This window comes from Carassius auratus, chromosome 11 (assembly GCF_003368295.1).
Source record: "Carassius auratus strain Wakin chromosome 11, ASM336829v1, whole genome shotgun sequence".
Taxonomy (NCBI): Eukaryota; Metazoa; Chordata; class Actinopteri; order Cypriniformes; family Cyprinidae; genus Carassius; species Carassius auratus.
The window spans coordinates 13,842,031-13,855,999 of record NC_039253.1 but is presented as its reverse complement, the minus strand read 5'-3'; the positions used below and the strand labels follow the sequence as shown (position 1 = coordinate 13,855,999).

General features: G+C 36.9%; 1 protein-coding gene across 1 annotated transcript; it reads right to left on the bottom strand.

The window, feature by feature from the left end:
* Positions 1-596: 596 nt before the first annotated feature.
* On the bottom strand, positions 597-11,702 carry LOC113111094 (short-chain dehydrogenase/reductase 3-like). Its single transcript, XM_026275553.1, has 6 exons — positions 11,067-11,702; positions 5,826-5,969; positions 4,411-4,530; positions 2,358-2,596; positions 1,094-1,219; positions 597-998 (listed from the first exon to the last, which is right to left on the bottom strand). Exons 1-6 carry the CDS (start codon positions 11,259-11,261, stop codon positions 914-916), a joined length of 909 nt encoding a protein of 302 aa, XP_026131338.1. The 5' UTR covers positions 11,262-11,702; the 3' UTR covers positions 597-913.
* Positions 11,703-13,969: the final 2,267 nt, after the last annotated feature.

The following is a 13,969-nucleotide window of genomic DNA, read 5'->3' as shown; positions in this document are numbered from 1 at the left end:
ACAGCTTTAGTAAAAAAGCCTCTGATCACAACAAGAGAGTTACACTATACTTTTACTGCAGGAGTAATCTTACAAAGGTATGTTTTTTTTTTTTTTTTTTTTTTTTTACAACATAACACCAGAGCAGTGGTTGGATGGATCTGTGGTTAAATATTTCCAGCTTGCCAGCTTTTCCCTGGTCTCCCTTTAACTTTGTTCTCAGAACAAAGTACACACTTTTTGAAAGTCTGAGCCAGCCAAACCTTCAACACAAAGTTTAAAAAGTAGCTCAACCCAGCTTTAAAATAAACCAAGCTCACATCTTTGTTGTATCTTTTCAAGAGACAAGAGACCAAGTAAAATGACACAAAACAGATCTGGCTTATTTCTTTCAAGCAGCAGCACAGTGAATGTATCTGACAGGGGGAATGAGTCAACCCACGTGCTGGAGCAGCAGGTCAAGCCTGTTGTGTTGGTGAGTATGAAGTGCTGAAGAGGCATTTATTGCTATCAACCCAGCGGGACAACACAGGCTTTCCAACCATTTGAAGCCCAGGGCTAGTCCAAACACAGCTTTACTTCGTGAGCCTGGATTTTAAAACATCCCATTAGAAGGCTTTTCTCTTTAAACCTGCTTTTTATTCAGATGCTGAATTTACAGTGACAGTAGCTAAAAATGTGATTGTTAAAAACTTTAAAGTAAACATGCAGTACGACAATCGATTGAGGCGTTTTTGTGTCCATTCTCTGTTTGTCCCACACTGCAACACAGAAGTCAGTGGAGACCTGCAAAGGATCCTAGAAACAAGGCACCATGTGCTCTGGCATGCTGTCTTTTTTTTCTAACTCGCTGCTTCTGGCAGACTCCATAGCTCTTGTTCGACCATGAAAAGAAATTGTAACATTTGAAACTCCATTGTCATTTCTAGACCTCTCATGTCCGTCCCTTGAAAGTATTCATGCAGGTGTAGCTTCCTGAGAACTTGTGGATTTCTTCAAGGGCACTCTGCGGTAGCATACTGTTTCAAGGGTAAAACAACGTATATCATCAGTGAGGGTTTTCAAAATACATTTACTGAAATAATTTATATTTTGAAATAGTATTAGGCTATACCTTTTGAGAATTACGAGTGCATGCATGCTCCAGGGTAGGTACACGAAGGCTGTATTGGTCCTAACAGCGTCCACTGTTTTTTGGGCTACCACCTCAGGTTTTAGAGGAGGGAAGAGTTGGGGGAACCTGCAGAGAAAAAAAAAAACTGTTGTTTTTACTGAAGAACAAATATGCACCATTGTGAAATGGTAAACAAAGAAAGACAAATGTGAGATTGCTAAAAGTATGTCTTCAAGGGATAGTTCACATTCAGTTGCTGGTCCATTGACATCCATAAAAAAAAAAAAAACACTATGCAAGTCAACAGGGCCTTTCGCAATGCTTTAGTTCCAGCTAAAGTTCAGTTCACAACTACAGTTTTGTTCACAACTAAATGTACAGTACTAAAGTACACTGGGACGATTTTGCACTAACTATTTCCCAGTGCCACTTAAAGGGTTGCATTCGGTGCGAAAGGCCCTAGAGGGGAACCAACTGAAGGTGAACTTATCCCTTTAATAGTGATTTGGCTATTGGTTATTATATATATAGACAAACAGGCCTTTTGTGTAAATAGAAAAAGTCTTTTGAGTTCAGCTCATGAAAAATGGGAGCAGAAACAAAAGTGTTGCGTTTATAATTTTGTTCAGGATAAATCTGTGAGATGTGACGTCAACAGAAAATTAAAGCTGTTTCACCTGATTTTTTATTGATTTATTAACCCTTATACAAGTTATTGCATTTTGATTAAAGATTATGAAGAAAATAATTTTTTGGAATAATGTGTAATGATGAATCATCCAAAATATCACACAATCATGCATTAACAAAGTAAATAGCGTATATATTGATTTGATGTTCACAAAAAAGTACAATGATGATCTGACCCATTTTGCTTCCATAATGTGACTGCCAGTTACTGTGGGGAAGTTGTGGCCTATTGCTTATAGAGTTTGACTCCTAACCCTAAGGTTGTGAACTCCCAACTGCCCCCTGGGCGCCGCAGCATAAATGGCTGCCCACTGTTCTGGGTGTGTGTTCATGGTGTGTGTGTGTTCACTGTGGTGCGTGTGCACTTTGGATGGGTTAAATGCAAAGCACGAAATTCTGAGTATGGGTCACCATGTTTTGGCTGTATGTCACTTTCACTTTTCTCAAAATGGGATAATCAAAAGGAAAGGTAAGACTGAACTGATTTCATCCTTCAGTTATTTTGGATGTATTAAAAGCTGTCTATATGAGTGGAATTTGTAATTATTAATTGGTGCTGTACCCATCAGCTCACCTGACTCTCATGCCTTGAAACATTTCAGTGTTGGTGTGGAATGGGAGAACAGTGGTACAGCCCACCCCCGGGCAGTCCAGCAACCCCAGAGTGAGGCTTTCCATGAAGGCTAGTGATGATGCTTTAGAAGTGCAGTAGTCTATAGCCCCAGGTATGGGCGAAAGAGACAGGATGGAGTTGACGCACACAACGTGACCATTTTGCAGTTCCAGCATACGAGGCAAGAAGGCTTTTGTGGTCTGTGGATGAAAAGATTATTAAAAGGTAAATTAAACCCCTGGAAATAGGAATTTGGAATGCAAGTGATACAAATGTCAAATATTACATAACACGTAAATGATGTTATTAACTTAAAATACTTTCTCATAACTCATTTGAATGTGTTCTGTGGTGCTTTTAGAGCATAGCATTATTTGTTTTAGTCTAACATAGAGTAGCAACATTAACCAGTGGTGCGTGTTTGACCATGGGACTGTCTGTTTGTTAAACCAAGAGCAAACTGTTTTTGGGGGATTTTGGAACAAAAATTACACTTTTCCAAACCCGTAAGAACTTCATTCATCTTTGGAATACTAATTAAGATATTTTTGATTAAATTAGCTTTCTGACGCTGCATAGAAAGCAATGCAAATACCACATTTAAGGCCCAGAAATATAGTAAGGACATTGTTAAAATAGTCCATAGAGAATACTTTTTGTGTGCAAAGAAAACAAAAATAATGAATTTATTCAACAATTCTTCTCTTCTGTATCAGTCTCGGCCACTCTCAGTCACGTGTGCATTCCTCTACTTATAAACAAGCCACAGCGTATTAGGGTTATACATCACGCATGCATGATAATCTTGTGAACGTGCAGCAGAGATGGACACGAAAGAGAATTTGTTATTTTGGTTTTCTTTGTGCACAAAAAGTAATCGCGTAGCTTCATAAAACTACAGCTGAACCACTGATGTGACCTGGACTATTTTACATATGTGATGTCCTTTCTACCTTTCTGGGTAGGTGTGTGCCCGAAAACGAATACCTTATTCCGAAATGCACCGATACTGGATTAAAATATGAATAATTCTGCCCAAATATTCGGCTGAGGCTAGGTAACTGGAGAGGCAGGGGATCAGCTATTATTGTACACAAACCTCTATAGAATTATGAAATAATGAGTGTTTTAGTGAATGCATGTAAACTTTATGAATGAAAAGAGTGCAAATCAAACACCGCATTGCTGTTGCCTCTCTATGCATCTCTCAGAAATCAGTGCTTGGCAAGAGTAATATCAACTTAAATAATACATACTACATGTTCTACTATTTGTGTATATTTAAAAAGCAATGCCTTAAACATTATAGGCTTCGATATGATACACAAGTTTGGTATTATTTATATACTATTATAGTATTAATTAAGGTTTTGAATTAGCTTTTATTTTATTTTATTATACATATTTTACATTTATTTTAGTAATTAAAAAAATATTTATTATTTATTTAGTATTTATTTATTTTCAGCAATTTTATTATTTAAATTAATTTCAATTTATTTCCCAAGACGACATTTAGATTATAACAATTCTAACATTTACGTTTACATTTATACATTTGGCAGACAAGAGTGAACAATATTCGTAATATACAATACCAGGTCTATTAAACTATTTGGAATAAGGTAACCAGACATGCCATTTCCAGGGGACACGTTCTGCCAAGGATTTCTTGTTTGTTGTTGTTTTGTCTTGGTTGTTTGTGCTGCGCTGATCGATCGTTGTATGATATCAAAGTACCGCAAGAATAATTAGAAAGCATAAGGAGCCGTCTGCTCTGCTCTCTACAGCTCTCGCAATACTTTAATGTCATACAACAATCGATTGGTGCAGCACAAACATCTGCAGCAGATGAAATCCTGGGCAGAATGTGTCTCCTGGATGTGGCACGACTGGTCACCTTAATTTGGAAGAAAAAAGAAAAGAAAGTGTAATAGTTTGTTTTAGTTTTGTCAACACTGAATCAGACAAACCCTTCCTATCTCATCCTTTCCCAACTCATTTATGTACTTACCCAAAATTGTCCCATTGTGTTGATGTGCTGTGACTTCAGAAGAGCATCATCATCACTGTCCAGCAGACTCTTCCCATGAACCACTGCAGCATTATTCACTAGAATGGTAACATCTCCCACCTAACATAAGGAAAAAAAGACCCACTGTAAGATATTTCTTTCCAGAAATGTGCTTTTGTTCTCTTTCTAGTTAGCTCTGCCATACTGCTGGGCTTTATCTAACGCAGACATTTTAGGCTAAAGCCGCGTTTCCACCGCTGGAACTTTACCCAGGAACTAGGGACTTTGGGCTGGTACTAGGGACTTTCGGTGTGTTTCCACAGGTAATTTCTGGGTAAAAAAATGCCCCTCAGAAAGTCCCTGTACTATTTCAAAGGTCCGGAACTTTCGGGGGCGGGACTTGGGCACTAAACATCCTGATTGGTTGAGTTCACGCAGCATTGTGATTTCGACCACCATTTATTCGGATAATTTTCAAAATATTACTGTTATCGTGTCATGAAATGTAATTTTAAAAGTATTTCAGGCGAGAATGTAGTTGTTTAAAACTCAAATCTTTATTTTTTTTTTAAATGTTTAAAAATGTGTTTTGATGATTGCTGAGACGAACAAGCTCCACGTGATCAGCAGGAGCTCATTGCTCATGTATCCGCCGAGAGCAGTCTCGACTTGTCTAGTGCTTCTGATATGTACCGCTGGCTCGCTTTAGTGTTTAAACATAAAATATAATTTGTTTTGGGTAAATCTAACAGGTAATCTTTAGTCTGTATTCAATGAATCTACATGTTAAAATGAAAATAAAAAGAGGGAACTGATATAATATTTTGTTTAATTGTAATGGCTGTATATTTACACATTTCCCGTAACCAATTACATTTCTGCAGCTTTTATTATGTTTAAATAAAAACGAAAGGAGGCAGTGGTATTTGATATCCTATTTCGTTTTAATGTAAATATACAGAGTGGAAAATTGCAGTAGACAAGGTGAGCTGACTGATGTTATTGAGTAAGCTGCTGTTTGCAGAATTACCAGACTTGGGTCGTCCAGTCCGCGGGAGATCACACTCACTAGTCGAACTAGCAAAGCCTAAACTACGAGTATGCAAGTGTGAAATTTGCATAATTTGTATGGAGAAACCCCCGCAGACCTATGTCAGCAGACTATTGCCTGCAACAGGTCTGGGGGGAAATTAGTTCCTGGGGAAAAAAAGTTCCTGGTACAATTGTTCCGGGTAATTTCGGTGTAAATGCAGCATATGTATAATCTCTATCCAGGCTATGGGGGTGGAAGGCAACAGAGCTGAGACAAAGCCAGCACTGGGGTTATTACAGGTTATTAGAGCCAACCAGTTTGAACTAATCTTATTATGATCTTAATTAAGAAACTCCTCAGGGTATGATATTATGGGGCATACCTTTTCTCTGACAACCTTGGCTTGCTTGTAAACCTCTTCTCTGTTGGCCACATCGCAAACAAAATAATGGCATTCCGTCCCCATGAGGGTGATCTCCTCGCATGCCTCCTTCAGACATTTTTCCGTCCGGCCCCACAGGATTAGCTGTTAAGAGATAGGAACCACATGTCAAAGGTGGACCAGAGCAGAAAACTGAGAAGAAATATAAAGGTTTACGAAGCATGATAAATAATCTTTCCGAAAGCAAAACCATAATACATCACTGCTAAATAGCACAGATAAGCACTTAGTCACATGAATTCATATTTCAAAGTAGATTTAATTTGCTTGAAAGAATTTCATGTTGTCAGTTGTTGTGCTTTAACAGTGTCTTACCTAATTTATCATGACTTGCATTCTTCTATGTGGGTGTTTACTAGTAAACACGAGGATATGTGGCCTATAATTCATGCCAAAACTTTTGACACAGAAAGCATAAGTCAGATGATAATATGTTATTATATTTCAGTATGTCCTTTTTTTTAAAATTAAAACCACATTTACTTGGAACTCTATTTGAAGACTAGGAGAAATATGCTATTCTACAATGGTTTTCCATGGAAAAAATAAAATAAAATAATGTATTTCAAATGTAAATTATGCCACACGCCACAAGGGTCATACCGCATTTTTTGCAACAAAATATTTTTCCATTTGTGAGGAATACAGTATATACCACACCAACATATGAAACACAGTAGTTGGGAATGGTAATAACAGAAGAGTCCCATTCACTGAAGGAACAGTAGGGCTATTTTTCATGGCCACTATTAGTTTGGAGACGGATTAAGAGAGAAGCCTATGTGAATGGATTGGCTGGGACAGGGAACATAGGGGGGGCAGTGATCGGTCAATTAGATTTGTCAGTCTGAGAGGTCAAGGAAAGGTAATGAAATCAGTGATGCTGCTTCATCATCTCTCACAGACAGTTCTCATAGAGATTACACAGCCTGCTGGGCATACTGACCCAGCCATTTTCTGCTTCAACAACCTCATAATTGGAATTGGAAGGTCCCCATAAAACATAGAAACACAACGTGTGTGTGCGTGCATGCGTACATGCACAAATTGTTTAGCTGTTCTTTTGGGACAATTTTTGCTGCAGACATTAGCTAAAATGACAAAATCTTTACTCATTTGGAAAAAAATTTATATAAAAATCTGGGTAACACTTTAGAATAGGAAACACCTATCAGTTGCATATTAGCATGCATATTACTAGAATATTAGCCATGTATTATTGCTAATTAAGAACATATTAATGCCTTATTCTACTTGACCTTATTCTACATCCCTAATCTTACCAAATACCAAAACCTAACAACTACCTTACTAACTATTAATACGCAGCAAATTAATAATTTATTTAGAGAAATGTCATAGGTAATAGTTAGCAAGTGTTACCTATTCTAAAGTGTTGCCAAAATATTTATGTATTTGTTTACTAACTAACTCTGTTAAGGTTAGTCTACAGTAGTATTTTAGTATATACTGTACTATATTTTGGTAATTTTGTTATGTACATTTGTCAATATGTGTGTTAAGTTTTTACTTTAATATTTTATTTTGTTTCAGCTTGATTTTAATTATTGAAAACAATTTTTTATTTTATTTAAGAATAACAACACTGATCTACAGTAACACTACAATTACATTAATATAAAAACTATATTCTGTTAATAAATATGTGTGAATATGTCCATCAAAAACTAGTGGAGAGCTAATATGATATTTTATAAAGATGGCCTGTGAAAGGAACTTAGCCTTGCCCTCCATTAACATTCAGTTTTATTGGGAACCAAAATACTGCTGTCAGCTAAACCCAGGGTCTGGTTTGAGGTTTTTACTTTCACAAAGCTTTGCTTTTAATGGCAAAAACTGAATATTGAAGCATGGAGTTACCGTTTTAACACTGTTGGCTGGTTGTCACAGAAAAATGGTTCACATTTATTCGCCATGGTTGCCTGTAATTGGTCTGATTCAGTGGTTTTTTTTTTTTTTTTTTTTTTGAGAAAGGGCTTGTGGAAATTTCCAGCCTCTAAATATGTAATGTGTTCTTTTCAATGTATTTCAACTATTACTAGTGTCAATCTGAAATGTGAAGAAACATTACTCACCGAAAATTTAAGACCGTTTTACTTTGTGTTTTTCTAGCTAAATGAATTCTTAACAGATACAAATTTAATGTTACCCATACTAATTAAGTCATACTATCAGTGATGTTTGCTGATGAATTAAGCAGAATTGGTCTGATCTGTAGGTGGTTTCACCTCTTTGGCCTAATGCACATTTATTTGATTTTATGTGTTCTTGTATGGGTCTGCTTTATATGCATGGCCTTTGAGCTAATTACTGGGAAGGTCTTGATTAAGCTTATAATAGGATTTCACAACAATCTTCATATTTTGTCAGAGAACAATAGCTCACAATGTGGTCTCCCTTACAATCTCACTATGAGCTTCATCTGCACACATCACATTAGCAAGTCTTATCACTCAAGTCCTTTGAGTAGCAATGGCTGAGTGCACTGCATTAGCATTTAATATGCGAAAATAAGAACCAAACAAACCGTGCTTAATCCAGTCCTGTGAGGACACACATTGTGTTTCCTTAAAGATGAACACAAATGATGAGTGCTCTGTGAGTGAAGCCCTCATGAAGGAGAATTTAAGCTGGTTTATGGTAGAAGGCATGATAACATCAGCATTTCACCATCCACTTTGCACCCTATGGAATGGGTCTGAACGTGGACGGGGGCACAAGGAGTTCAGGAGGCAGTCGCCTGCCGCTGTCTAATTAGTGTGGAGACAGAAGGGTCAGCCACAGGGCACTGCCCAGCTGGGAGCTGTATGGTCCCTGCCTCCCTCCCCCAAGCCTAAACACATACATAAAGTAATTTACATAGGGCTCACTTCCTTCACACTTCCTTAAGCCATTAGCCATGGGACCACATGGATGGTCAAAGATGATGCTGCTTCTATACACAGTCCAAACGAGGGTTTTGGCAGAAGAATCTTTCGGTGAAAAGCGCTATTTCTTTCTTAGTGCAAACAAAATTCAAAAAAGCTGATCGATTCTGTTTTCCACTACCTTTTGTGCAGTGGAAAGTTTCCATGGGACTTTAAAGGCCTTTGCTTTATGGATTTATAGATGCCAAAAAAAAAAAAAATAATAAACCTTTCTGTTTTTGTTTTCTGCTTTTCTTGGTTCTTCAAATCGTCATTTAGGGTTTGGTTAGTGGGCAATGACATAATTTTTGCAAAATTTTTCCAGTGTTGAATTACCATGCAGTGACGACTTGCTGACCTCTTGAACGGCATAATAAATGGTTGCTTTCTGGAAAATTTCAACCTCGACCTAGTCAAGTTAAATTTGAGCCTGTGCCTTTATGATTCATGCCTTATTAGCATTCCTTAAGAATGGGCTAACTGTGAAGATAGCCACTGCAGGTGTCTCTTCCAAAGCCTTTACACCTTGACAATGGCTAACAACGGGGTGTTGACAAGCACAGTGGCTTCCTTTAACGTACAGCTGCAAAGCTGCTCCTTTCAAAGACCTTTGCCCAGGGATCTAAGGTCTTCAAATTGTTTGCTGTGTAAGGTTTGTGCTGCAACTTTTATGATGGATTTTTATTTAGCCTCATATACACAAGCTTCTCTGGATGGGAAATGTGTATAAATCAAAGTAATGCCATGGGTGTAATGCTGCCAAGCATGGGGGCCCCTGTCACAGTTGGGCCACTGGGTCTGTATATAATGCAATGTCTTGGGTGGATGAGGCAGCTGATATATTTCTTCCCAGCTCTTGACTTTCAGCAAACAGTCCTGTTTCATTAGACTGTGCTTTGCAATCTGACAGCTGGGAAACAACAACATTTCATTACTGCCAACGCAAAATATTAAATTAAGCCATTAAATACTCCAGATAGAGCTCGTAATAAGAATGAATATTCATATGAAAAGTCAGAAGCCTAATCATCCAAGTGTTTAGTCAAGGTCAAAGTTGCTGGCACCATGAACCTCTTGGCCACATGGCCTCTCTAGTGGGGCCGCTGTAATAATCTGAACATGAGGGCTGTCAAAGTTTGAAAGAAGGTTGTTATCCTCAAAATAGCTGTTTGTTAGTTGACCCAGTTTGCATTACAAGTTGAACCAGACATTTGGTCCCAGCTCTACATTTTGATTGGTCTTTTGACCATAGGGGTTGTGACCTATGCACTGTTGAGACAATGAGTTTATGAACAGGACATGCAATGTCCCTAGGGAAAGGAGTATCCCATCCAGACTCATACGTTGCAAAACAAAACAAACCAAATGCATCCTTTACCTGGCTAATGATTTGTGTTAATGTGGATTAGTTTACAAAATATGCCATGATAACCACAGTTTTCAAATACATACTATGGTTTCTACATTAATTATTATTACAGTATAGCTACACTGTACAAATGTATTAATCATTTATAAAACAACTTTCGGTGGCACTTTATTTTACAGTCCTGTTCCCCATGTAAACACTATGTACTTATTTACAATAACTATGTAATAACTAGATACTAACCCGGAACCTACCCCTAAACCTAACCCTACTCCATGTAGTTACCTTGTATTATCAGAACTTTCTTCGATAAATACACTGTAAGTAAACTATAACTACATGTAAGTACACGTACTGTAAAATAAAGTGCAACCCAAGTTTCTCTCATTGAGCCTAATATTCAAACCAGTGGCATATTCTTCAAGGGTGTAATAACATTCATAGTGGTCAAGAAAGTTCAGTGAAACATTTAAATACAGCTAAATTCTGAAAGCTGAAAATATTAGGTTTTGTATTGTATTTTGATGGAAACTAATAATTTTTTTGTAAGGGTAAGACAGTCATGGAATATAAATTTTGATTTATTGATAGCAGCCATTGCATTATAGCTAAATAATTTAATATTAATATAAAATTGCAGTTATGTCGATTATTTGGTGTTTTATATGCCAAATAAGGCTGTTCAGTGTTAGGAAACTTTGAGCAATCTGACTGATAGCTTGGACTAAAGTTTTGACAGCAATCAGAAAGACAAAGAAAGAGGGAGAACACCAGAAATTCAAACTATGGGGCTATAATAACACTGTATACAGCCATGGGAAGTTTTGAATGGAAATATTACGCAGAATGCCAAGCCGTATAACCAACCGTAATGATAATGTTTACCTTTTTAGCTCCACGCACGGCGAACTCCTTAGCCAGGTGACGGCCGATGCCCCGTCCGCCACCAGTGATAAGCACCACGTCTCCGGTCAGATCTCTCCGCCTGCTCGGTAAGAACCAGCACACGGTCGCCTTGAATATATAGTAGAATATCTGAATAGGTAAGAACACCACGCAGCCCAGCGCCTTCAGATCCATTTCACTCCGTCCCAGTAACCGCTTATCTCAGTTCTCGCCTGGAACAATTGCTGAACTAATTGAATCCTTGCTCGGAGCGATCACCTTTAACGTTACTCATATAATACAGGAGTGGTTAAGGGATTTTCGCCTTATTTTGCAAAGTTGACGGACGCTAAATAGAGTGAAATGCATCTATCTACCACAGTCCAACGCAGTTTATGTGCTCCCCAGCGGAATGTCTGTCATTTTGCGCACCTTTATCCACACAAACTCTTTATCCGCGGAGCTCTTGCTGTGACAAGTGTGCGCTGCTGCTTTGCTCCGTCCTATCGCTACTGACAGCGGCCAGAATCCAACTCTGACGATACCTCGGGTCTGATAGGGGTTTTAAAGAGACCATTTATCTTGATTGACAGCTGGAGGACTGACAGAAGTACTGCTTTATCAGACGTTGGTGTGAGGGTTTCTTTATGACGACAACGTCCCATCCCCCAGAAGTAGTGCCAAAGGCAATTGCGTTTATTGTAAATAGTGGTGTGGATTTTTGCTTCATTCCAGTGATTCGAATCTTTTGAATCGCCGCACTACAACGATTCGCTTAGCTAACATGTAGAAGGCTATGCTACAGTGAGTCCTTTAATCATTCACTTCATTAATCATTCGATTCGAATCATACACACACACACACACACACACGCAAACGCACACACACAACATCGAGTAACATATCCTCTATTAATACAATTGCATATGTATATCTTTTTTCCTCAAATGAAAGTCTTATTATAAATCCCAATTAAAAATGTTTGGTCAGCTACTGGGCATAATTTTAATACAATTGTGAAAAAAAAAGATTAAATAATGAGTCATTTTAATTGTTTATGCTCAGTCATTTTGACAGATTCATATTCTTCTGATCCTATCTCCTCTCCTCTAACAACAAAACCGTGTTAATTCTTTAGGTCGTTCCTTCACATAAAAAGGTCGATTCAAAACAATGCTCTAGCACAATATGCGTTTCGTATCGGTTAAATTTGCATTAGGGATTGGTAGGCCTACCTCTTATTTTATTTTCGATCCGATACCTATATTTTCAAGCCCAGTATCATCGATATCGATACCGATACCTCTAAACTAAACTGATCTTTTAAATGATTAAAAGAATATAATCAGTAATTATACTCCATTAATATTAGATTTTAAAACGATTTTTCTTAACATTTCATACCCTAAAAAGGGAGCTTATTAGTACCATACAAGCATGCGTGCTTTAAGGGTAGATACGTTACAAAGGAGCACATTTGATGGTACCTGTGAAAAATAAACATTATTATTTTTATTATTATAGTAATGGTAAATTTGTGGTTACTGCAGTTTTACTACAAATACTGTGGTAAACTGTGGTTACTGTAATAAAACACGCTTCATTTCTGGTAAAAGGCTGCTAAAAAAAAAAGGTGAAATTTTAGCATTTTTTTTTTTGACAGATTTATTAACAGCAATTACATAACATAATTCAGTCTATTTTAACTTTTAACAACCAGTTTAAATAAATGTACTTGCACAAACTAGCCAATTTAAAATAAATATTAAATATCTATGTAACGTAAAAGTTTGGGGTCTGTAATATTTTGTAAGTCTCATGCTCAACAAGGCTGTACTTTTTTTAGAGAGACAGAGAGCAAAAAACAGCAATATTGTTAAATATAACAATTAAAAATAAATATTTTCTATTTTAATAGATTTTAAAATGTAAATTAAAATGCATTTGTGATCAAAGCTGAATTGTCAGCATCATTACTCGAGTCTTCAGTGTCACACAATCCTTCAGAAATCATTCTAATATCATTTGCTACTCAAGAAACATTTATTTTTATCGCTGCTTTTCATAATTAATTTTATATATATTAACAATGTTATGAAGGCTAATCTTGTATTGTAATAATGTGGCAAAGGTTTCTTAAGACTATGCTTCTGATGCTTTTGGGAAACGCAGCCCTGTTTGAACGAGCACTGAGCCATGCGTCAGCAGCGAACGCTCTCTGTGATTGATTCGTTCTGTCTTTCAGCATTTGCGTGTGTGCTCCGATGAACAGGAGAAGTGGTTTTATTCAACACAATTATTCGATAAATAGAGTCTATTTTTCCACTTAGAAACTTATTATTTTATGCACCGAATTTCTTGATAAATAAATAAAATTAATGGTTAAAAAATGCACTTTATAATCAATATTATTATGTGAGGATCAATCCTCTCAACACAACATCATTATCGAAAGTATCGATTCTTAAGGATGGATCAACCCATGCTTAGTTTGCATGTGGTTGCATGAATCACTAGTTTTTCGGTAAGTGCTTACAGGTAAAACTGATAAAGCTGCCAGTAAACACAAGTACAAACACGACAGAGGATTTGTTAAACTGACTGGGGAAATGAACCGGTTTGACAAGACACATTTGTATTACACAAGTGTTATACAATAAAAATTTTTTTTTTACCTCATATATATTTTTTAATAGCATACCTTTGTTTTGTTCACTGCATAATAAACAAGTGGACTAACTTGTTTTCAATATTTTTTTCGAGGTAATGCTACATGTTATAGTGGATTGTATTTCAATCAAATGAAAAATTGTCTTTATCTAGGCATCGTTTTCTGCAAGGTTTCTGTACAAAACAGACAAACAGCAAACAAAATTGTTCAACCTTCAGACAAAAGCTTTTC

Coding starts and splice junctions, on each gene's coding strand:
- LOC113111094 (XM_026275553.1), bottom strand. CDS start 11,261: ATGGATCTGAAGGCGCTGGGCTGCGTGGTGTTCTTACCTATTCAGATA. Junction 1,220..2,357: donor TTTCAAGGCATGAGAGTCAG/GTGAGCTGATGG, acceptor TTTTCTCTGCAG/GTTCCCCCAACTCTTCCCTC. Junction 999..1,093: donor GCACTCGTAATTCTCAAAAG/GTATAGCCTAAT, acceptor CCCTTGAAACAG/TATGCTACCGCAGAGTGCCC.